The 24,572-nt window shown below is 37.0% G+C and overlaps 1 protein-coding gene and 1 long non-coding RNA gene across 18 annotated transcripts in view; one reads left to right on the forward strand and one right to left on the reverse strand.

Moving 5' to 3' along the window:
* Positions 1 to 24,572, reverse strand: part of LOC110834996 (uncharacterized) — a 358,279-nt gene that overhangs the window by 30,178 nt on the left and 303,529 nt on the right. For 7 of the 17 annotated variants that reach the window (XM_087345325.1, XM_087345320.1, XM_087345316.1 and 4 more), the window contains 9 exons: positions 24,405 to 24,440; positions 22,777 to 22,848; positions 20,198 to 20,266; positions 18,328 to 18,381; positions 14,060 to 14,239; positions 13,886 to 13,957; positions 13,256 to 13,318; positions 7,025 to 7,130; positions 5,886 to 5,983 (listed from right to left, as the gene is read on the reverse strand). In XM_087345325.1, the coding sequence (XP_087201451.1) occupies positions 5,886 to 5,983; positions 7,025 to 7,130; positions 13,256 to 13,318; positions 13,886 to 13,957; positions 14,060 to 14,239; positions 18,328 to 18,381; positions 20,198 to 20,266; positions 22,777 to 22,848; positions 24,405 to 24,440 (750 nt within the window). The remainder of the gene's footprint in view (positions 1 to 5,885; positions 5,984 to 7,024; positions 7,131 to 13,255; positions 13,319 to 13,885; positions 13,958 to 14,059; positions 14,240 to 18,327; positions 18,382 to 20,197; positions 20,267 to 22,776; positions 22,849 to 24,404; positions 24,441 to 24,572) is intronic. The other 10 variants (XM_087345328.1, XM_087345321.1, XM_087345323.1 and 7 more) reach the window with 9 other exon arrangements.
* Positions 7,130 to 12,629, forward strand: LOC147874558 (uncharacterized). Its single transcript, XR_015534223.1, has 2 exons — positions 7,130 to 8,025; positions 11,414 to 12,629. It is a non-coding gene; the product is annotated as an uncharacterized LOC147874558 (long non-coding RNA).

Below are 24,572 nucleotides of genomic sequence, written 5' to 3' on the forward strand. Positions count from 1 at the left end.
ACAAACGAGTTCAGTTGGCTATTTTCAATATGAAGGATCTGGAAATTAGAACTTTGAGGGTAACAGGCAACAAAAACAAAATTGCTATATAAAACAAAATATAGTGAAGTTAGAACAAGGAGTTTGCGCATACTTACATGACGAGTTTTCAGCCAGTGGTCAGATGTTGGGATCACATGACACAAATTACAGGTGCACATCACATTTAAAGGATGGTTTGCATTGTGTAGGCCTGGTTAATAGACTAGAACTAGTAACTAAGTGGTTAGTGCAGAAATAATAAATAAACAAATTAATATTAGTAAAAGCACTTTGCAGCTACGTACAAAACAACCAAAGCAAATTGAAATACTTTATACAATTACCAAAATTATAATACTGTGCTATGAACCATTTGCAAAGCTACAGAAACACACAATTTTACTAAGATATTTATATAACACTTAAGTCCAGTGCATATATACAGAATACTAAAAGCAAAACAAATTAGTACTTGCTGCCACCACCATTGTTTTCTGTTTATATTAAAAAAGAAAAAAAAGATTAGATTAATAACAATACTTATTATTCCTTTAAAGTGTTTAGTGACAGAGTAGGCCAACCACATTAGGAACATACATTTTATGGCATTTTGCTTCAAGAAAGAGAATTTGTTAAGGTAAATTCTCTTACTTTCGTACAAAACTTGCCAGTTTCTCGATAAAGTTCCCTCTGTGGGTGACACTTTACTCTCTGAAAACCAACGTGATCACCGTCTATTACCGTGTAAACCAAAACTAACTGTGGGAATCAAAACAGTTATGAATTTATTCTAGGAGCGTACTGGAAGAAATAATTACAATAATAAAAGAAAATTTGTCGTAGACGATCTCTTAACTGTTAACGTTAAATTTAAATGATATTTATTTTCATGACCTACGTAGAGTCGTGCAGAATTTTTGGCCTCGTCCATAACTGAAAAGAACTCGACAGCAACTTAAATGGATGATGATGATGAATTCCAGTACACTTCTGTTCAATATAATACTGTAGTGACTACAGTCAGCTCCAGTTGCCTTTTGCTTCTACAAGTGCAATGGTCTATTGAATTAAGAACTGCTTTCAAGATGATGATGAACATATTTACGTAGAAAAACTACATTTACATTAAATATTGCAGTAAATCAAGGTGCAGTGGTACCCCAAGAAAATGAAAGTGGATTAGTCATAAGTCACTGCAGAAACAGAAGTGTGCATGCTGCTTCGTGCTTGTAATGAGAGAAAGAACATTTCAGAAAGCAGGCCTATAGAAACATGTTCTATTACATTTCATTAACTGTTGCCATAATTATTTATAGATATTTGAGCCTAATTTCACTCGCTAATAGTGTAATTATTCCTTCTTTTTTTTTTTCTTTTTTTATAGCGGCTACGTAACATTTCAACGCAGTTATTGAATTATTTAACTCAAAATGTATAGAAGCTAAATTTCAGTTCATATGAATATTCGATAAATTAAATTAATAATTTTTTAACATAAAAAATGTGAACTACTTTTCACCCATACGGTATCAAAGAATTATCTCAGTCGTAAAGAATATCTGATATCAACATCAGATTGGCACAACAGTCATGTAAGTACAAGGTCAGGTCTTGCTAGCCACCGAACTGTTACCGATACTTTTATTTTGTTACACGTCATGCCTTATTTCAGAATATGAAATAGAACATCACAGCAAAGTGGTCAACAATCCTATTTCCTATTTTAGAGGTCCCAGGTTCATATCTTGGGTTCGAGACTGACTGTACAGACTGAGATTTGTCATAGTTTTCCGCAGTCCCTCCGAGGAAATACCAGTATAGTACCTAGACCAGAGGTTCCCAAACTTTTATACCTTGCGCCCCCCTTAAAACATTTCATAAATTTCACGCCCCCCCTTCCAGAACAAGTGCAAGCAAAACTGGCTCAACCAAGCAAGGTGTTAAAAATGTTTCTCCATATTTTGTTAAAGAAAGTTTTTCATACAAACAACAGCCCCCCCCCCCCCACACACACGCACAGTTTGGGAACCTGTGACCTAGACCATGACTGCTTCCTTCCATATGCTTTATAATTCATTGTGAATGAATTATCCTACCATTTGATGCTATAAAGCCTGAGCTAGTGACAGCAACACTAAGTAATTACAAATAAAAATTGATTCAAGGCTTTAATCTTCTATCAGACGGAAAGAAATAAAATTATTACATTACAGTTTAGGAAATTCTAAGTCTCTTGCATGCAGAGTTAAAAAGAGATTATGGACAGAGGTCAGAAACTGTGTAAAGTGAGGAACGACGGTAGCCTTGGGAAGTAGTAAGGAATATATCGTAAGTACACGTTCAGTTACGGCATGCATACACTAAACACACATCACTCACCAACACTCTGAAGAAAGCTATGTGAAATAATTGCCACAAGGTTGCTGGCAGATGCAGTGAAGTTGTATAATAATAATAATATTATAATAATAATAATACAGTAGTTTTTATAATAATCTAATGGAAGACATGAATGAAATGAAATAAAAAAATGTATGTATGTTCTTGTTTATAACTATATATAGAAGTAATGCATGGAGGTCGAAGTATACGGTCTTCACCATTCGTAATCCAGTACTTATATGTAAAATGTGTTATCATGCGATGTGTCATTCTATTAGAAACTGCAAAGAGTTGCAGATGTTAATAATGCCCATTTATACCATCAGAGAAGTTTCGAAGCAAAATGTGATTTATCATAAACAAATACCATATGCAATATTTTACTTATCAAGTTTGCAACAGATGATAACGTACCATTTATATTTTCATATTAATGTTCCTTTGGAATATTATTCTTATAAGTACTTGGCTTTCTCCTGTTTTATAATGATTTTTGTTGTCTCATTTTAAACTAATTATCTTTTAAGGTTTATTAATTCCTATATATGTAATATATTGTATAAATTTCTTAAATATGCTTGAAGAAGTGTTTTATTAGCATAAATCAGATCAAAGAACAATTGGCCTTTCACTTGGATTCAGTGCCACTTAACATGGAAAATATAAATCATTGAAGCGTCATCTCTACATTTTTATGCACAGTTAAGGCATGCCTCCCCTCCAGGTTAAGTAATATGATGCTAGGTAGGACCCATTCTTTGCTAAGTACAAAGTGTCTGATTTGCAGTTTTTAAAATTTTCTCTGTGTGTGTGTGTGCACATGTGCTCATGCGTGTACCTGTGAGTAATAGCCAGTTATCCATCTGTCTGCCCATCACACTCTGTTTTTCCAAGATGACACATAGTAGAAAAATTTTAAATAATGGTATATTTGTAAGACTTGAGGTTCTCACAGCGGTGAGTATGAAGATATCCGTCTTCTGGGTTATTGCGCTGTGTAGTCTGGTCGATGTTTACCAACGTTTCAGAGGTCATACTGCCTCCGTCATCAGGGCGATGAATATGCCAATAGGGTGTGAGGTGCTGGGTTTATAGGCCGGAAAGTGAAAGCTGTAGCCTGCCCTGAGCCAATGGGAGCAGGAATGGGAGTGGACCAATGGTAGCACGTGGGCGAGAGTGGGAGAGGGAGAGAAAGTAGAGAGAGAAAGGTGAGTTTGGTTGTATGATGATGGAGGCAGTATGACCTCTGAAACGTTGGTTAACATCGACCAGACTACACAGCGCAATAACCCAGAAGATGGAAATCTTCAATGGTATATTTCTTTGAAATGGCATGTCATAGAAAACGTAAATACAATAAATGTTCCTTTTCAAGAGACAGATCCAGAAAATTTATAAACTTTTGTCTATTTAAAGAATTAGACTTATTTCTTCACTCAAACAGACACATTTCAAGGGAACTGCTATTAATTTATTGATAACAAATTTTGTTGTGTAAATGAGAAAATACAAAATGTACATCTGACCACACACCAGTGATAAAGGTACATCAGAGCAAGCATCACAGCATCATCAGGTTGATGATCCTGATGATGGAGACAGCAAGCACCTCTGAAACATTGGTAAACTTCTACCAGGCTATATGGTGTTACAACCCATCTTTAGACTCACCAACATGAAAACCTCAAATCCTACTAAATAATAAACACTTATCAATATTCGTATGGTGTACTTTTAAGTTGTGTAATATAATCAAGAACTTTAACATTTTGTAGTCCATAATGAAAGTACACCAAGAAATACATGTTTTATGCAGAGAATAAAATTTTCTAGCAAAAAGATGTTATTTTTTAAGTACTCTTGAGAAAATAACTATTCATAAGGAAGAAAAGTTACCTTATACACTGCGGGTAGCTTTACAAATTTTAGTGTTTATAAGAGATTTGCTATTAATTGTATTTGTATTAATTGATAGTACCAGTATTCAATTTTGTTTGTTCTTAGTTGTCATACCACATGCCACCACCAATAAGCGTTGCAGTAGTAGAAAGTAAGACGACAATTGTTACTTACGTACAGCAGGCTTAAATGGAAAAAGTTACTCGGAATCTCGGGGGGAGAAACTTTCTGATGAAATACTAGATTATGCAGTCAAGCAAATGCATGAACTCCATCAAGAAGCCCATACCTCCTATTTATAATGTTAATGTTATAATATTTATAATAAGTTACAGTTTTGTAGATAAATAAAAATTATTAAAGTAAAATAGGTTCATAAAAGTGATGTATAAAATTATAGACTGCTATCACTTTTAAGAAGTGACATATTAAGAGAAGCCCTAAATGGATTTAATGAAAACAGATCAACTGCTACAGCAATACATTCTTTTCTTGAAAGTATACAGCATCCCATTGAAAAACGAGCAGACATGATTTGAATGGCTTTTTTTTTTAAATTTATCTCTAGTATATGATTACAGAAATTATGTAAATTGCTTGCCAAATTGAATTCATATGGAATCGGTTATCTGTAGTACTCTTCGTAACTTGAGTTAATTTACAAATTCATCTCTCAATAATACAGAGAGCATCTTTGTTATGTATCAGTGAATACAATCTGTAGATTTAAGCACCGTCAATAACAAACTCCATGGGAACGGTTCAAATGATCATTATTATGTAAGGCTTATTCCATATATGGATTACTGTGCTCCCTGTATAATACATGTCATTTAAATTATGTAGTTATTGTAATACATTAAAATAATCTGTATTAGTGGATATTACGCACGGACATTAACTACATTGTATCATTATTACTTTGTAATTTCTGGTACACTCGGAGGCAGAGAGATATCTAGTTCTCCCCAGAACCTCTCATTTTATGCATCTCATTTTTTCATCCTTACTTGTATATGCACGTCACTATATGTCAGACATTTTGTTCAACAACGTAAAATGAAGGCTCTGTTTATTGATTTTGATTCAAACACGTATCCTCATTTTCGCAATTATTTTCGCTTCTTTTAATGTATTCGTTGATACAATGGAATTTCTCAAGGTACAGCACCCTCACATTTATTTTTCTGTATTAACTCAATTTTGAGCTATTTGAAAATAATATTTCAGTGGCCAACATTACAAATAATAAAACAGTAATAAATTTAGTGTTTTAAATGGACTTTCGCAAATAAGGAAAATCGATTATTGAAAACTGTCCTGAGGCATAACGCTCTCCTCTGCATCTGTAATTTTAGGTCCTTCATAATCATGTCACTAAGATAGTCAAGCACCAGAACTGGGGAGACCAGACCCACACCTAGTGTGACATTAACCATCTATTTTAATTTGTGTAAGGTACCTTCTACTGATTTGATCACCTTGAATGATTTGTATTCCATGTTCAAAGTCACGCCATTTCCTCGTGAATGGAGCCCGACACCTAAAGTGAACTGATGCCCTTTCCTCAAACATATGCTTACCCTCTTGCCCCGTTTGCCTCTTGCCCCCTTCTCTCCAGGCATTCCTGGTGGTCCAGTGGGACCCATCTCTCCCTTCTCACCTCTCTGGCCTTCTGGTCCTTTTAAAACAATACCACATAACGCTTCATCAATGGCACCCACCTTTCCTAATAGTCTCCTTCTTATTCCCTGCCAGTTTTATAAAACAAACTGGATGTGAACCATGTCACACGTTACTTTTATTATGATGTCGCTGTTTAGTATTTATATTCAAGGTCAAGGATCTCATTACCATTTAAAAGGGAGTGGGAATGATTATGTAGCGTAGAAATATGAATATGTCTTTATGAAGGTTCTGAAACCTTTATGTACTTTGATTCAAATTCGGTTTATAGATGTATTTTAAATGTACATAATTAAATTTAAATTGATCTGTGATTCACTTCCATAGTTACACAACCCTAGTTTATTTACGTCAAGAACAAATCATAGTTTATTGAAGGATCTAATAATCTACAGTGTTTCTCAACGTATCGGTAGTTGTGGCCACCCAAAAATGCTGTAAAATTACTTGTGTTACCATAAGGCAATGCTTGAATGGTAAATTTTGACATTTCATTTATTTTACATAAGAAGGGCTTTATCAGACTTTAGAAAAATTAAATTTCAATGGAGATGGTTCTTCATACAAAGCTTAAATAGTATGAATATTTTATACATATTTAAAATAAAACTCTGCAAATCGACACTGCCATTTGCATCACATTCCTTCCAATTTGTTAAGATATTGTAGATGCGTCATATTGTGATTTATTTAAATAGTATTGAAAATATATTAAAATTAGCCGTCAATCACAATATAAGATAATTAAAAGATTAAAATATCATTTTACGTTCCTTATCGAGTACTCGATTTACATGTGATTGACGGCTAATTTTAATATATTTTTAATACTATTCCAATTTGTTGTTGAGAAACGCTGATTCTCACCCCTTCAATGATTACTTATATTCGTTATGAATGAAGTAGTTATTAACCCTTCAAGGAATAGGTATATTCATGCAAAAAAGTTGTAATTTGCATTAATCTAGTATCGTCCAAGTTGTTTTGCATATATAGTGGCACTACTCTCTCGTTACTGAAACTGGTAGTTACTTACCAGGTGGTCCAGGGGGACCTGGAGGTCCTTCAATGATTCCTGTTGGAAACTGATCACCATTTAGTGTTGTTGTGAGGCCTCGTTCTCCCTTATCACCCTTATCACCCTAAAAAGTGTCACAAAGATATTATATAAACCCTTTGGATTAATTTTTTTTTTATTTCTTCAGAAGATGGGAAGTGAACATGTTAATTTATATTTACTCTACTTTAGCTTCCGTAATTCTATAGACATGAATAATTTTCCTCAGTTAACTATGGCCCTTTGTCACAGCAGGCAACTAATGTGACATTTCTAACATCTGTATAATTAGTTTTTATTTTACAAGTAATTGAAAGTTGTCTGACATTCACTGGTATATAAAGTTCCAAATTTAATATGTATATTGGTAGACCAGAGAATTACCAGGTTTCAAAATTGTCTTCTGTAATTCTTGAAACATATGTCTAATTACAAATTTTGATAGTACTCCTCACACAGAACAAGAAATATAGTAAGAAGCAAGAATCAAAGTAGAGAAATTAAGTAATTTCTCATCTCAATTCTGTTGGAAACAGATGAAGAAGAACTTGTTAATACCAAATTATGTATGGGAGTTTCTTTAAAATTTCCAGTACAGTGTTGCACGTATCTTGCATCAGTTAGTGTGAAACTGCATCCCATCACACAAGGTGCTGAAAGTGGCCACACGCAGCACTCGTGCACGACTGGACGCAATCAGTGTTCCGGTCTGATGAACGTGCATTGTAATATGCCCACAGGAATGAATACAGTCTCCTGGAAAATGCTCTCTTTGAGGTCATCTACATTGAAAACCTCATTCATGTAGATCTTTTCCTTCAGCTGTTTCAGCAGGAAGAATTTGGCAGGGTTAAGTATCTGGAGATCTTGCTACTGGCCAGAGATCTTTTGATGTAACCCATTCTCCAAAAAATTTGAAGCATAAGGCAGCTGTTTTTAGCATCTCATGTGACAGAATGAAATTTCACAAGGACTGTGAGGTACATATACCACAACATCTGGTCACCATTAATGCATAAATAGTGGTTTTATTGCTGAAAATGTGTGACCTCTAGTAAGAGAATCAGAGTGTATTTTGCAACTTGATGGTTTCATTAATACTGTAATTAGCAACGTATAAATTTAGCCGTTTTACTGTTAGAACATGCAGTAGCATTAAGGTGCACCATATCCTTGTATCTGCAGACACAGTAGCGTACCCAGGTTTTCAGTTTGTATGGAAACATCTCCGCTGATACATTTCTGGACTCAAGTCTAGTTATTGCATGAAAATGTACTTCAGTATTTTCGCCTGGAAACAGGCTTTCCGATGTGAGTCGGAAATTTCCCCCCGCCCTCCAACCATCATCCCCACCACTCATGTTCTGGAGTCTGTATATAATGAGACTGTTTACATATGTGTGCTGTACTATTTACATAATTAGACCAGAATTTCTCAGAATACCTAACAACAGATGTTTTAATCAACAAGTTTTAATTCTGTGGAGAACAATGAAATATCAATGTAAGACTTGAGGTTCTCACAGCGGTGAGTATGAAGATTTCTGTCTTCTGGGTTGTTGCGCTGTGTAGTCTGGTCGATGTTAACCAACGTTTCAAAGGTCATACTGCCTCCGTCATCGCCCTGATGACGGAGGCAGTATGACCTTTGAAACGTTGGTTAACATCGACCAGACTACACAGCGCAAGAACCCAGAAGACAGAAACCTTCATACTCATCGCCCTGATGACGGAGGCAGTATGACCTCTGAAACGTTGGTAAACATCGACCAGACTACACGGCGCAACAACCCAGAAGACAGAAATCTTCATACTCTGATGACGGAGGCAGTATGACCTCTGAAACGTTGGTTAACATCGACCAGACTACACAGCGCAATAACCCAGAAGACGGAAATCTTCATACTCTGATGACGGAGGCAGTATGACCTCTGAAACGTTGGTTAACATCGACCAGACTACACAGCGCAACAACCCAGAAGACAGAAATCTTCATACTCTGATGACGGAGGCAGTATGACCTCTGAAACGTTGGTTAACATCGACCAGACTACACAGCGCAATAACCCAGAAGACAGAAATCTTCATCGCCCTGATGACGGAGGCAGTATGACCTCTGAAACGTTGGTTAACATCGACCAGACTACACAGCGCAATAACCCAGAAGACAGAAATCTTCATACTCTGATGACGGAGGCAGTATGACCTCTGAAACGTTGGTTAACATCGACCAGACTACACAGCGCAACAACCCAGAAGACAGAAATCTTCATACTCTGATGACGGAGGCAGTATGACCTCTGAAACGTTGGTTAACATCGACCAGACTACACAGCGCAACAACCCAGAAGACAGAAATCTTCATACTCACCGCTGTGAGAACCTCAAGTCTTACAATGAAATATCACTTAATGAAGGTATAAACTGAAAACATCTTGTATTAAAGACAAGGACCTAATTTATAATTACAGCAACATGAGATAACTTGTCCTTAGGTTTCCACAGCTGGAGTTCATTGTGCAACTTCAGCTTTTGAGAATAAGCTGTGTTGAGAATTATCCAGCATTTCAGCACCCTGAAGATGGTAAATAAAATGTTTGCCAAAATGGATAATTCCCAGCACTTGATGGAGATCATCTCCAAAAGCCGCAGTTAGATATAAGACTTCCAGTTATTTATTTCCATTCCAAAATAATAATGGCAGAACATGGGATTTGGTGCAGCCTTAATAACAAGTTTTATGTAGCATTTCAAGCTTGATATAATAACACTTCAACATTGTTAGTAAACATAAAATTTAAACTACAGCAAGTTAGTCTCAGAGATGCAATTAGTGAACTGAAATAAATTAAGAGAAATATCTTTTAACATATTAGTAACAAGGTAGACTACAGAAAAGTCCTCTGCCCCCTTACATGAATCTGAAATTAATTATTAATGAAAATATATTTGCAAGTATTTCCTGAATGTTTTGCATTTTTTAATATGAAAATAATTCCCAATATCAAGGCTATTTGGCTGGTACAGACAGGGTCTGAAGGGCAGCAAAGGCAACAAGTGTCCTGACTCCTTGTTATCTAGAATCTAGATGACGACAGCCATTACAAACCGCATTATTTTCATCTCTTTAGGAGTGTCCCTAGGCACTGTCTTCTTCCACCTTGATGTTTGCTATCTTACGTAATCATAAAACTGTCCTGGGTTTGAGTCTCAGTGACTAAATTATGTTTAGTAAAAGTAAAGTTTGTCCCACTATACGCCATGTAAGCGTTTGGGGTGAGTGGAGGTATAGCTCCTCTCTTCCTTGACCTCGTCACTAGATGGGGGTGAGCGGTCAGCATCACGCCCCGGCCGGCTTTACCCCCTGGAAAGGACCTCGGTACCCATTGTAGAGGAGGCTGGGGGGGCCCCAGTGCCGGTCTGGACGCAGAGGCTAGAGGAAAAATCCTCTGCCCCGTCGGGGATCGAACCCCGGTCGTCCAGCCCGTAGCTAGTCACTATACTGACTGAGCTATCCCGGCCCATATATTATGTTTAGTGATAATAATAATTATAAATAATCTGGCCTGTGATATACTTTTGGGGAAGGACAGAAGATAATAAATGTAGACTAATCATCTGTCAGATTTCCCTGCAGTAACACTGTGGACACTCCGCTAGTCTATCTAGTTAATAAGCAGTGTTTGTTGTAATCGTTCGCTGTGATGAGATTTTGGGCTTTGTGGGATAATATTGAAACTGTTGCCATGGTAATACTGTTATGGAAGGCCTACTATGTGCATGTACTACAATGCAGCACCGTTTTATACCTTGATATTATATCATATTTGAGATTACATTCATGAAACTCATTTCAGCTATGAAATTTGGGGTCCTCACAGTGGGTGGTAGAGATATCATCGTCATTCTTGTACGTTGCGATGTCTTATGGAAGATACCAGTATTTAAGCCACGGAATGTCAAATTACACTGCTGACTGGAGAAAATAATATTCTTTGAATGCCCTGCTCAAGAATCTCATTGCAAATCCTCTGTTACCAGCCAAATGGGCAGTGTTCTTTGGGAGATCCTACAAACAGTGGCACGAAACCATAACAGGTCACTTGGTCTAAGATGTGGTGCACTGTCAATGATGATGACAACATTTTTAGTTGTTAATGACATTTGATATCCATAAATTCTTGAATTTATGTATCTTTTTTATTCCTGCCATCAGTGTTTACCAAAAGAAAACTAATTTCAATTTTGACGCATACACTTAGGAAAATACTGCATGTACATAATCCCTGAAATAAATTATATAAAGAAAGGTCTATTATGAAAGACAATAATCAGTTAATATGTGGTATCTGAATTGGAAACCAACAGCTGGAGAATGTGGAGCATTTCAAGTACTTGGGAAGCATAGTCACGACGGACGCCCTGTGCACCAAGGAAGTAAAAGCAAGGATAGCAATGGCCTTCGTCAAGAAGAGGATACTTCTCACTAGCAAGTTGGGCTTGGAGATGAATAAGAAACTAGTGAAGTGTTACGTATGGAGCAGAGACTTGGACACTCAGGAAGAAGGAACAGAAATACCTGGAGAGTTTTGAAATGTGGTGTTGGAGAAGAATAGAGAAGATCAGGTGGACGGATCGAGTGACCAACGAAGAAGTATTGAGGAGAGTCGACGAGCAAGGCGATTACACGAAGGAAAGCTAACTGCCTGGGACATATTATGAGAAGGAATGGGTTACTGAGTGATATCATCGAAGGCCAGGTTGAAGGAAAGCGAGGACTAGGAAGAAGATTGACACAGCTAACCGACGACCTTAAACAAGGAAAGAAGATGACGTTCCAGGAATTAAAGCGAGAAGCCGAGAATAGGGACAACTGGAGAGCTCTGTTTGGGCAGAGCAATGGACCTGTTGTCAGAGAGAACACTTAATAATAATAATGTGGTATCTCCCTCCCTCTCACACACATTTCATTTTATGAAGAAAATGTTTTGTGTCACAAACATCCAATTTCTGCAAACGGCACTATGTTTCCACTGAAAGAAAATATTAAACAAACATTATTCTCTCAGCATTATGGCTTTGCTCAGTCTGGCTGGCAATGTTGAAACAAAGGGGTTTAAATTCTCTATTCCCATATGACAATGGTTAATTGTTGAGTAAAGGAATGAATACTGTAAGTTACAAACAAGTTATGTGCTTAGGGAACATGTTAAGCTCAGATGAATAATTATTTAGAAGAGTGGCTGAAATATGAAGAAGACAAACTTAAGACTGTGAAATAGAATATTATGACATTAGTTATGAGTAATATATAAACATTAGATTGGTTAGCATGATCATATATGTCAGGTGTTACAAAAGCATGTTTTTAGGTTATGTTAGGTTATGTTTTAGATCAGCAATTCTCAATCTTTTCTTTTGATAATGTGCATTGGAAGACACTGAACTTCATGACAAAAATATTAAGGCAACAAAATATATGATCTACTTCTCCACTACTAATTTTATTCTGATTCCCCAAAGATTCGTTAATAATTTTTGAATTCGTAAAAATAAATGTAAGTGTGAACTTTTCTTTTTGCAATTTCTCCTGCAACATTTTTTAATAATTTTCTATGTTTGACATTTCAAATATAGTGTTCTTGACACTTCTCCAATTATCCTTCTGATTCACAACTCGTTATTGATTCGAGGAGTTAAACACCGTAAATTAAAAATCTGTAGATATTAACTTTCCAAATGTTATGATCCGTCAAAATAATCACCTTGTAGTTTAAGTGACTGATACTTTAGGAAATAAGGCACAGATTATCTGCTGTAAAGGGAATGGCTAGGCTGTTTCTTGTGAATGAAGCTTCTGGAACATGAAGATGATCATTCTTCCATCTAGTGCTAGTCTTAAAAATCTTTCAAGCTTCTACTTCTGTCTTCCTCTACATATTCATGAAATGGCACATAAATTTTACATCTTCAGCCATGTTATTTATTCCAAACTTCATAACTAAATTTTTCAAGGCATTTAATTAATTCCATCCACGACTGAGAGAAGGCTTTTCTAAAGTTTTATTTAATGAAGTACAGAATAGAGGAAGTTTTCTGAACTGCCCACCAAATCTAAATAAGAAACATAAGCTGTAGCCAAACACCATTTTAAAATATTTTATGTCAATATGCTCAATGTAGTGGAGTAGCGTGGGAGCTGTGACTTACAGGCCGGCCAGGCATACCCAGCTCCCCTGTATATCCTCTGGATCCATTTCTTCCAGGAATTCCCTAGGTGTTAAGAAAATTGGGTGAATTATTAACATCATATACTGCAAGCTATTAAAATAGTTATAAAATATCTCCAAAAAAATAATACTTTGCCCTTCATTTTTATAGGAGGACATACTAAGTATTTTAAGAATCAACTTGTAGCTGTTAGGAGCAACTTTCAATATCACGTCCATTCTGAATTGCAGATAAGACAGTTTACAAGGTTTCGGTGCGTTAACTTGATCTGTGCAACCCAGCTCGGTCATCGTAACACTTTGGTTCATTGCAGTCAGTCACCATAAAATCTTCAAATCTTATGTTTGCTTTCAGAAGAATTCTCATTCTTTTCATAACCATAAACGTCTATTTGAATATGAATTTTAAGAAAAACAGACAGATATTAGTACAACCTCACATATGACTAGAGAACGCAGTTATTTTTTGGAGATATTACTAATGTATCGTAAAACAACGTGAACCATATATGGATACGCAACAGGATACACCAACTTCAGAAGAAAGCAGCATATTTTCACAAATAGTAATGTTAGTTGACTAATGAACAAATCAAAGTATGAGTCTCACAGGCAATCCAAGTTGTCCAGGAAGCCCTGGAAATCCTGGTGGTCCCATCACCCCATAATCTCCCTTTGCTCCCTGTAAGCAATGCCATTAACATGATGAATATTTACAAACAAAATTGCACTTATAGCAGTCAATAAGCGTAGGTTATCGAGGATGAGATCAATTTATACGAACCTTAGGTCCGGCCGTGCCGGGAGCTCCGGCAGGTCCGATAGGTCCCGTGGGTCCCTGAGACCCTCTTTCACCAGGTGGGCCTGGTTCTCCAGGTATCCCTTGCCTCCCATCATGTCCAGGAAGACCTTCAGGACCGAGAGGTCCTGGTGGACCAGGAGGTCCAGGTTCACCAGGTTCACCCTTGAGTGAAGTGGTTCATAGTTGTTATTCACTAAAATCTTGTATTCAATTATTTATTTTAATCCGTCTTATCACAATATTTAAAATTTCTTATAATTAAGATAATAAAATATCATTGATGTTCCATATCGATTGATCGATTTACATTTAAAATGTAAATCGATCAATCGATATGGAACATCAATGATATCGATTGATCGATTTACATTTTGGAAAAATGTAAATCGATCAATCGATATGGAACATCAATTATATTTTATTATCTTAATTATAAGAAATTTTAAATATTGTGATAAGACGGATTAAAATAAATAATTGTTTAGAATATTCACAATATGACGCAATTACACTATCTTAAAAATCTTGTATTGTTAATTTGTTGTGATAAAGTTAAAGAAACACTGAAACTGAATAGGCAGTTTAATGTATAAGAAGTGTCGTTCTGCATGTCACAGCAAGAGGGCTAAAAATATGCTTAATTTCATCATATCACAGATATTTTGTCTATCGAAAGAAATGTCGTAGCCCATGACACAAATACTTCTCGTATGTGAAACGAATATGAATCCGTAACATATTACATTGTTTAACAGACTTGGAAATAAATTTCAGTATGGATTTGTAGCTGATTTCATGCAATTAACATTCATTTGTTTTTCTTAATCTCTTTCAAAGTATAAAATAACTATCTCCATGATTAAAGATATTACATGGATGGATGATGATAGTCACTCAGCTGATAAAGAAATTCCTTCCGATTTTGAACCCAAAGGTTTATACCGTATCACAAACGCATGCCAGTGAACCTAATGACCTCACTCAGCGTAAGGATTGGTGACAGGCTCTTGTGAATATGGTAATGAACTTTTAGGTTCCATAAAATATGGGTAATTTATTGACTAGCTGGACATTTCATTAGTTTCTGAAGAAGGAATTCACTCCATGGAGTTAGTTATCATGTGATCTCATAAATTGTGATATTAAATATGAAATAACATAACCAATATTAAGTAATATTTCATATGTACGAGGCGCGTCCTCAAAGTAAGTTTCCCACTCGTCCCACAGCTAGCAAACCTTATATTGCGCGAAGGTACTGTGCGTACGTGATAGAGCAATGACGTAGCATGGCGCATGCACTAACGGCACCTCCCGCGTTCTCACAGTAGCATCGTTGCAGCTGTTGAAGATGGAGGTTCTTATTCCAGCTCCCGCCGACTGTGAAGTGCGGTCAGTGATAACGCTAGGCCGCACACGGCTCGACGGACAGCAAGTCTCCTGCAGGAGTTCAGCTGGGAGGTGTTTAATCATTCACCCTACAGCCCGGACCTCGCTCCCAGTGATTTCCATCTTTTCCTACACCTCAAGAAATTCCTGTCCGGTCAGCGTCAGCGTCAGCGTTTTGAGAATGACAGAGAGGCGGAGATGGTTGTCACACAGTGGTTCCAATCCCAGGCGGCAGACTTCTACGACACAGGTATTCAAAAGTTGGTCCCACGGTATGACAAATGTCTCAATTCCGGTGGCGAATATGTTGAAAAATAGCTGGACACTTGCTGTATCTGTTGCAATAAATATTTCCATGAAATTGTGTTTTGTTTCTGTAAACGGCCCCAGGGAAACTTACTTTGAGGACGCGCCTCGTAAATAAGTAATATGTCAAGGTCTGAATACATGAGTTAAACTATGTTACTTTGAATAAGTTCACAATTTTTTTTCTCATAATATTGATGCTTTCAACTACAAGGTAGCTTAATCATTACGCTACATTTAAGAAAAAAAAATTGCATATCAGACGGAAGGGACATGCAACACAAACATGCAGTGGAACAGCATGCAGATAGACAGAATGCAGCTGAAAATCGAGGAAGAAAGGTATTTTTGGAACATTCTACACTTCCAAACTCTGATATTGCTACTTACTACAGTTAAATGCTTTTTAATACTGGAAACTCATGCAAATACTGACTGGAAAGCCTGCAGCAATCCGAATGCAAAGTTAATAATCGTTTAATATGAAACGTATAGTTTACCGTGAAAATAGTTTCAGATTTTGCTCAACTGATGTTATAAGTAGACCTTATGAGGGTCAGTGAGAGCGATTGTTCCTGGATTCTCAAACAGTAAAGACAGAAGTATGAATTGTATTTATTATATCGCAATAGACGTGTACGCAGAGCCATCTCCAAATTGTCTTCCATCACATCTCCTACTGTCACACCTGTCCAGTATCATCTGAAATCTCTTCTGTGGTACTATGAATGACTTTTTGAAGTTCACAGTTATGATGACTGAAGAATATTTTATTAGCTGTGAATAAAACTGGATCTTTTATTTAATGTAATTTTTCAGGCTTTGTTTGGTGGCCAATATTTTGTTCGTCATCGGAGTAAGCAGTCACTGTCTGGGAATGAATCTGCCAAGGAGATGCTGTCATCCCCATCACAGCAGTATTCCCACGTCATGTTTGTTATAATGATGGGCACTCTTAGTAATCTAGGACGTATAAGCAGTTCAGCTCGGGTTATACGTAAATTATCTGTGTAGACTCTGCATTGAATTTAGGAGATTTCATATTTGAATCTTCATCGAGGTCTTTTTTTTTATCAGTTCTCTAATAGTGCTGTTGAATTAAGTAACTAACAACAATCTGATATCAGAACCTGAAGTTTCGACATTGCCATCACAAAATCCTGAGCCCATCCTCATAATGTATGATCCATGTAAATGTACATATATTATGTTCTATGTTTGTGATATCCTTCAGTCTTCCAAGTGACCAATTTATAAGAGGCTTCCCATCAAACCTCTGCATGCATTTCATGTCTCTTCAGTCCTAGTCTCATGTCCAGCCCGTCATAGCCTTTTTGACTTCACTAAGTTACCAAGTTCCTCATTATGTAAATCGTAATATGTTCACTTAATTAATTCTTCATAGGTTAATACATTTTTCTGGGCACTGCATTTCCAGATGCTTGTGAATTCTGTCCTTAACATCAGAATAAGAGAACAGATTTCACACTCATACAAGAAAATGATAAAAATTATTGTTTTGCATATCCGGATCTTCAGCATTTTGGAAAGGAGTTACAGTGATGACAGCTGTGAAATGAATAACAAATATTTCCCATTCTTTTAACTATGCAAGTTTCGTAAGTCCGTGGATAGTGATTTAAAAAAATACCATGACTCCTTCCTACCAAACCCTTCTCAATTATTCATTCATAATAATTCATCGAAGAAACTAGTGAAGTGTTACGTATGGAGCAGAGACTTGGACACTCAGGAAGAAGGAACAGAAATACCTGGAGAGTTTTGAAATGTGGTGTTGGAGAAGAATAGAGAAGATCAGGTGGACGGATCGAGTGACCAACGAAGAAGTATTGAGGAGAGTCAACGAGCAAAGAAACATTCTGCAGGCGATTGCACGAAGGAAAGCTAACTGGCTGGGACATATTATGAGAAGGAATGGGTTAATGAATGATATCACCGAAGGCCAGGTTGAAGGAAAGCGAGGACTGGGAAGAAGACTGATACAGCTAACCGACGACCTTAAACAAGGAAAGAAGATGACGTTCCAGGAATTAAAGCGAGAAGCCGAGAATAGGGACAACTGGAGAGCTCTTTTTTGGGCAGAGCAATGGACCTGTCGTAAGACAGAACACTTAATAATAATAATATAATAATTCATCTTGTCTTATGATGCTGTACGACACGTGCAGTTGAGAAATCATAAAGCAGCAGATAATTTACATAAATTACTAGTGCGATTACAGAATAATTTGTGAAGAAACAGACCAAAAGTATTGTAATTTTACATGCAAATCACAGTGAGAAGAGTCATTTCATAAATCTCGATAAACTTCTGCAGGTGCTGAATACTGATTCTGTTTGGCGAAACTTCCTTACTTTAACAATACGGTCGTCTTTCGAAGGCCAGTTTTTAAGCAAGTTTACAAGCAAAGTGTCATTTTTGAAGTAATCACTGATTTTTGCAGCCATTAAATTACTTTTAGAAGTAAGCACAGTGATGGTAGCATAGATTGTTTAACATTCTCTTTTAACTTCATTCCTAATACTACACTTACTTTGAGAGTAATTATTTGTTGAACTGATATGTTATGCCCGTGCTCTTGGAGACCCTAGAAGTATTGTTTACTGTGGATGAGTTATATGATTGTTATTAAACTGGCAGAAAGGAGGTCGTGATACAACTAAAAACTAAATGACCAAGATCACATTAAAATTGTAAAAATGTAAGGGTTTGTCTTATAATGGGAACTTGAAATCAAAATGACACTTATTTTAAGTTGGGTTAAGTTAAGTAAAGTAAAGTTTGTCCCACTATACGCCATGTAGGCGTTTGGGGTGAGTGGAGGTATAGCTCCTCTCTTCCTTGACCTCGGCACTAGATGGGGGTGAGTGGTCAGCATCACGCCCCTGCCGGCTTTACCCCCGGGAAAGGACCCCGGTACCCATTGTAGAGGAGGCTGGATGGGCCCCAGAGCCGGTCTGGACGCAGAGGCTAGAGGAAAAATCCTCTGCTCCCGTCGGGGATCGAACCCCGGCCGTCCAGCCCGTAGCTAGTCACTATACTGACTGAGCTATCCCGGCTCATTTAAGTTGGGTTAACATATGTTAAATCACGTGGCAACATGGCCATAACCCGCTACGAAAGTACTTTAAAACTATACAAGTATATACCAGAAAGAATAAAGTGCCCTTGTTCCTTACAAATTCAAAACTGGGGGATTCTCTTTGGAGATGTGTTGAATAATTACTGTGGCATGGTTACAAAAATCCTGTTATCCTTAAACTTCATAACTATAACATTTTCTGTGTTTGTTTGGTACTCGATCTGTTTCAGATACCTACATCTATCAAAAGTTAAAGACATTGAGCAAACAAATTTCGTTCATTAGAGAATATTACAGTAACCAGCTACCCTTCATACGTAACATATACTGAATATTTTAGGTTAAAGTTTATTTATTCTTACGCCTTGTGGCTTCAACATCTTGAAATTGGTACAGCCATAATTTCAGCTGTTTTGTTGCTTGAAGAGCATTTTTCACAGACAATTTCTTCCTGTGTCCTAAAATTTTGTTACCAGACAGTGTATTGTTATCTTATTTGGCACTTCCTTGTCAGGACACACATTGCAAAATGCTTCACAAAATTTTGATGCAACGTAATGTTTCAGAATTAACACCTGCGCAGCTTTGAACGTCTGGCCGGGGCCTTCTGAGGCCCTAAGCTATGTCAAGTTTAAAGAGGCCTCAAAAAATCTGAAAGTCAAAATATACATTTGTTATTCTGAATGTAGGGAATATTAAGAAATAAACATGAACGTGGTACGTATGAAATCATTATACTAGTATCGGTATACCAAGATTATTGCATACGCTACACATTAAAATTTGTAATGCATATTCCGAGGCACCTCGTACCATGAGGTCCTCAGCTGGTAAACATCGACCAGACTACACAGCGCAACAACCCAGAAGACGGAAATCTTCCTCAGCTGTAGCTTAGCTGCTTGTACATAAGTGGGCCACTGCAACTGGAGTACTAGGGTATCGTAAAGAGGTCGGGAGAGTCTTTTACATGGCGGTAGACCAGCTTCTGGTTAATTTTCGTACCATAGTATATGATTGTTGTTGGGCTGAATTTTACATGTTACTACCCGATAATGTGATTACAAACCCCATTCTCAAGACACCCACCAAATTATTTTCTACTAAGAAATACAGTTGTGTGTTACAAACTATTAATACATTGCAACATAATAAGGCTTGTTGTGCATAGCTCGAGGAAACACATAAACAGTAAAGATTGACAGTAAAATTAAATAAATAAATAAAATGTTAATAAAGGGTGCAGCTTAGGTATCTGAAATAGACACTGTTAGTGAACTACAGGTAAAGCAACATTCATGTGAAAACAATCTGATCTCACCTTGACAGCAACTATTTCAGCATAGCCTAACGTGCCACCTCTTAGAGTGGTCACTGAGCGTTTTAATCCCTGCAAATAGACCCGTGTCCCATTAAAATTATGTCTGATGAATGAATTTCCCTTCAGAGAGAAGAAAACTTGCAACATTATATGAACTTAAATACTTCAGTAACCTCACAATTGGCTTATTTGAATTCGGAAGTTTATTTTACACATGATACAGGTCAGATTTAGCATATCATAAATTTTTTAAGTAGAAAACACACTGCACAGTTTTCAAGTATCATTACAAGTAAACGTCTTCATTAAAGTTCTGTTAAAAAAAACAGTTTGTACATTAACACACAAACTGATTCTAGAAGATATCCGTCTTCTGGGTTATTGCGCGTGCTACCATTGGTCCACTCCCATACCTGCTCCCATTGGCTCGGGGCAGGCTACACCTTTAACTTCCCGGCCTATAAATCCAGCTCCTCACACCCTATTGACATATTCATCGCCCTGATGACGGAGGCAGTATGACCTCTGAAACGTTGGTTAACATCGACCAGACTACACAGCGCAATAACCCAGAAGACGGATATCTTCATACTCACCGCTGTGAGAACCTCAAGTCTTACAAACTGATTCTAGTTCACAGTTTCTTTACAACTTTCTCTCTGTTAAAGATTATTGATTTCATTAAATTAAACAGCATATGAAATTACTGTAGATGTTTTCTGTACACTAATACAGGATCTAATAGTAATGTTCCATTCAACACTCTTGTTTTAAAGAAGTCAACTGTGTACAAATTCTGTATCTGAAATCACGTTCACGTGTATTATGTCGATCGTCTGACAAAACAAAAAATGGATACATAAATTAAATGAAAAAGCCTTTTGAATAGTTAAAATGTACGGATTTTCTCATGTTTTGGAGATCAATTCTTTCTTTAATATTATTACAAATGCCTCTTATAGATTATTTCAGTGATTATATATAATATATAAAATATGTAATGAAAGATTACTGTTAGAATGGAGAAACATTGCTTACAAATACATATTTTAGCATAAATGATGATGAAATGATACAGTTATAATGTACTAATATCAATACAGAATTCTGCATTTGGTTATTTGACAATATATTTTATCGTCAGTGTCTTGAATATCACTTAGTTCCTGTAAATGAAATCTGAAAGGGTCAAATACTTTTCATATTCAGTTTTAATTTGCATATCTGGAATATGACTGACGTAATAAAACAAAAAACAAAGCTCTCGCGCTACACGCCATGTTGGCGTTTGGGGGGGGGATAGGGGGTATAGCTCCTATGCATTCTTAACCTCAGCACTAGATAGGGGTGAGTGGTCAGTGTCATACCCCCAGTACCTATTGGACAGGAGGCTGGGTGGGCCCCAGAGCCGGTCCAGACGCAGAGACTAGAGGAAAAGTCCTCTGCCCCCGTCGGGGATCGAACCCCAGTCATCCAGTCTGTAGTCAGTCACTACAATGACTGAGCTACCCCAGCCCCTATGACTGACATACAAAACTCAATTTTTGATTTATCATTATATAGTTTAGAAATGCCGCCACGGTGGTCTAGCGGTTAGAACGCTGGCCTTGTAATCCTGGGGTCTCGGGTTCGAATTTATAACTTGTGTTGGGCAAGGCCGTGGTCTAGGCAACACGGAGTTTTCCTCCGTGGCATCCCAACAATTACTCCATTCACACACAGAAGAAGGCAATGGCAAACCACTTCTGGATCATCTGCCAAGAACGTATATGAACAGGTCCCAGTCCGAGAAAAGGATGGAAGGATCCTGTTCATATGGACCTGTCCTCAGACAGAACACTAAATAATAATAAGATGAGGTGGTCTAGCGGTTAGAACGCTGGCCTTGTAATCCTGGGGTCTCGGGTTCGATTCCCGGCGGTGCCCGAATTTATAACTTGTGTTGGGCAAGGCCGTGGTCTAGGCAACACGGAGTTTTCCTCCGTGGCATCCCAACAATTACTCCATTCACACACAGAAGAAGGCAATGGCAAACCACTTCTGGATCATCTGCCAAGAACGTATATGAACAGGTCCCAGTCCGAGAAGAGAAAAGGATGGAAGGATCCTGTTCATATGGACCTGTCGCCAGACAGAACACTAATAATAAAAGTTTAGAAATGAATTCTGCCTGACAGTCATGGCCTCTCCACTATACAACAGGTAAAAGAATGCATGGAAACTTAAACATTTGAAAGATAAAGAAGAGTTGTGGGTAAAAACAAAAGGCATTGTATCCTGATGCATATAATAGTGATCAAGTGTTCTATTATTTTTTGGTTTTGTATTATTTTATTCCAATTAATTTACATGTATTGTTTCTCCTTTATTAATTTAGATGTTACCAGCGGAATTGTATGTAAGACTTCAGAATCACAGGCAGTGAACGAACATTGGCTGATAGATCCTGCATGTTAGTTGGATCATAATATTTCTGACTGTCACTTGTCGTGCCTTATTTAATACTTTTAACATCTATTTCCTTTTGAATGCATGAAGCGTATGTCAAAAAAATTAAGTAATATGACTTAAACTCTTACCTTGACTGCTGAGAAGACGTCAAACCCAGGACTTCCCAGTTCACCTTTCTGTCCCTTATCACCTGGTCTACCCTATAAATAGTGGGAGAGCAAGGTCACAGGTTGGAAATGCAAAAACTGTGTTGAGAATTATAAAGTAATAATATTGACGCAAAAATTTTGCCTTTGTTACCCAAGTATATTAATAGGTCTTTGTGCGATATCGCCGTAGCACGCGAGCATCTCCTACACAGAATTTAGTGCCTAACCAAGGGGGCTCAATTTTCTAACATATTTCTGGTCGTCACTAATTATTCTTCCTGTTTCTTCCGAGTAAGACAATTACCGAAGGACATTACTTCAGATGAATCCTACTGAAATTACTTTCATTCACACATTTATTAATTTGGAGATTATTCCAAAAAATGAAACTCACCGCCTATAAATGAACTGCTCGTCAAATTATTACAGAAAATGATTACCTCTGTTATATCATTTTTTAAAACCATAAACAACACATCGCTGATATGGAACTTACCAGGTTACAGTAATCTATAACCTCTGGTGTTGAAAACATTCACAAAATAATGAAGGAACTTCGAGAAATTGTGCTGTACAGTTTTCCAGTTGACATAATTTCTTTGTGCCCAAATTTTCAGTAAATATAGTGAGATTTCAGGTTCTCATGGTGGCGGATATAAAGTTGATGAGATGTTGCATTGTGTCATCTCATACAAATTGACCATCATTACAGTGACGCATACTGCCTCTGTCATCAGGCCAACGACAAGGATGTTGATGGAGGTAGTAAGCACCTCTGAAATGTCAGTCAGTTTCTATGAGAATACATGGCACGATATCCCACAACGACGGTCATCTTCTTAGAAGTAAAGATAATCATGCATGATGTTCACATTAACTAATGACTCTTGTGTGTTTTCCGGGAACAGAATTTGAGAGGAGACTTCCGGTTTACTGCATAACTGTAAAAGTATGTGCAGAGATTTTGAAATTAAATTTACAGAAGACGAAGATTATAGCTAAATTTGTTCCATCACAGCTTTCAAAGGTTACAAATCAATTGGTACAGACAGTCTGCAGAGTCCTCTATGAAAATCACCGCCGTATTAATCCAATGGTTTATTCAGAACTGTATATATTATTAAGAGAACATACACATTCAGTTGACATGAATACTTGATATTCAGCAGAAAAGTAATATTTTAATAAATGCACAAGTACGAACTAAAATATCTTATGTGCCAATATGGTTACTTGTAAAGCAAAAGTTTATGTAAGAGAATAAGTAAAAAACTGAGTAGTAGATGGGCTATGGTGCAGCTGCACTGAAAACATAAGTGTCTTAAAATATGCACACTAGTTAGTAATTTTTAAAATCAAAAATTGCTGTCTTCTGTGTTATTGGGTCGTGTAGTCTGGTAGATTTCCACCAACGTTTCAGAGGTCATGCTGGCTCCATCATCAGGGCAATTATGGAGGCAGCATGACCTCTGAAACGCTGGTGGAAATCTACCAGACTACACGACGCAATAACACAGAAGACAGAAATCTTGAGACTCGCCGCGGTGAAAACCTGAAATCCTACAATTTTTTAAAATAATTTACTAGGTGAAACATTAACTACTTACTGGATCTCCTTTTGGACCATCCAGCCCAATCGGCCCCTAAAAATAGAAAGAATTTCAGCTGAAGGTAAAAGTTGGCAAAACACAGTAACTTACGTACTAACAGAAAACACGTGTATTTAATATTTCTGAATGATTGGCTAGATTGGCAATTATTTTATTAATTCTTAC

Source organism: Zootermopsis nevadensis, unplaced genomic scaffold (genome assembly GCF_977971745.1).
Source record: "Zootermopsis nevadensis isolate Lab colony 2312 unplaced genomic scaffold, Znev_1.0 Znev_ptg000008l, whole genome shotgun sequence".
Lineage (NCBI taxonomy): Eukaryota > Metazoa > Arthropoda > Insecta > Blattodea > Termopsidae > Zootermopsis > Zootermopsis nevadensis.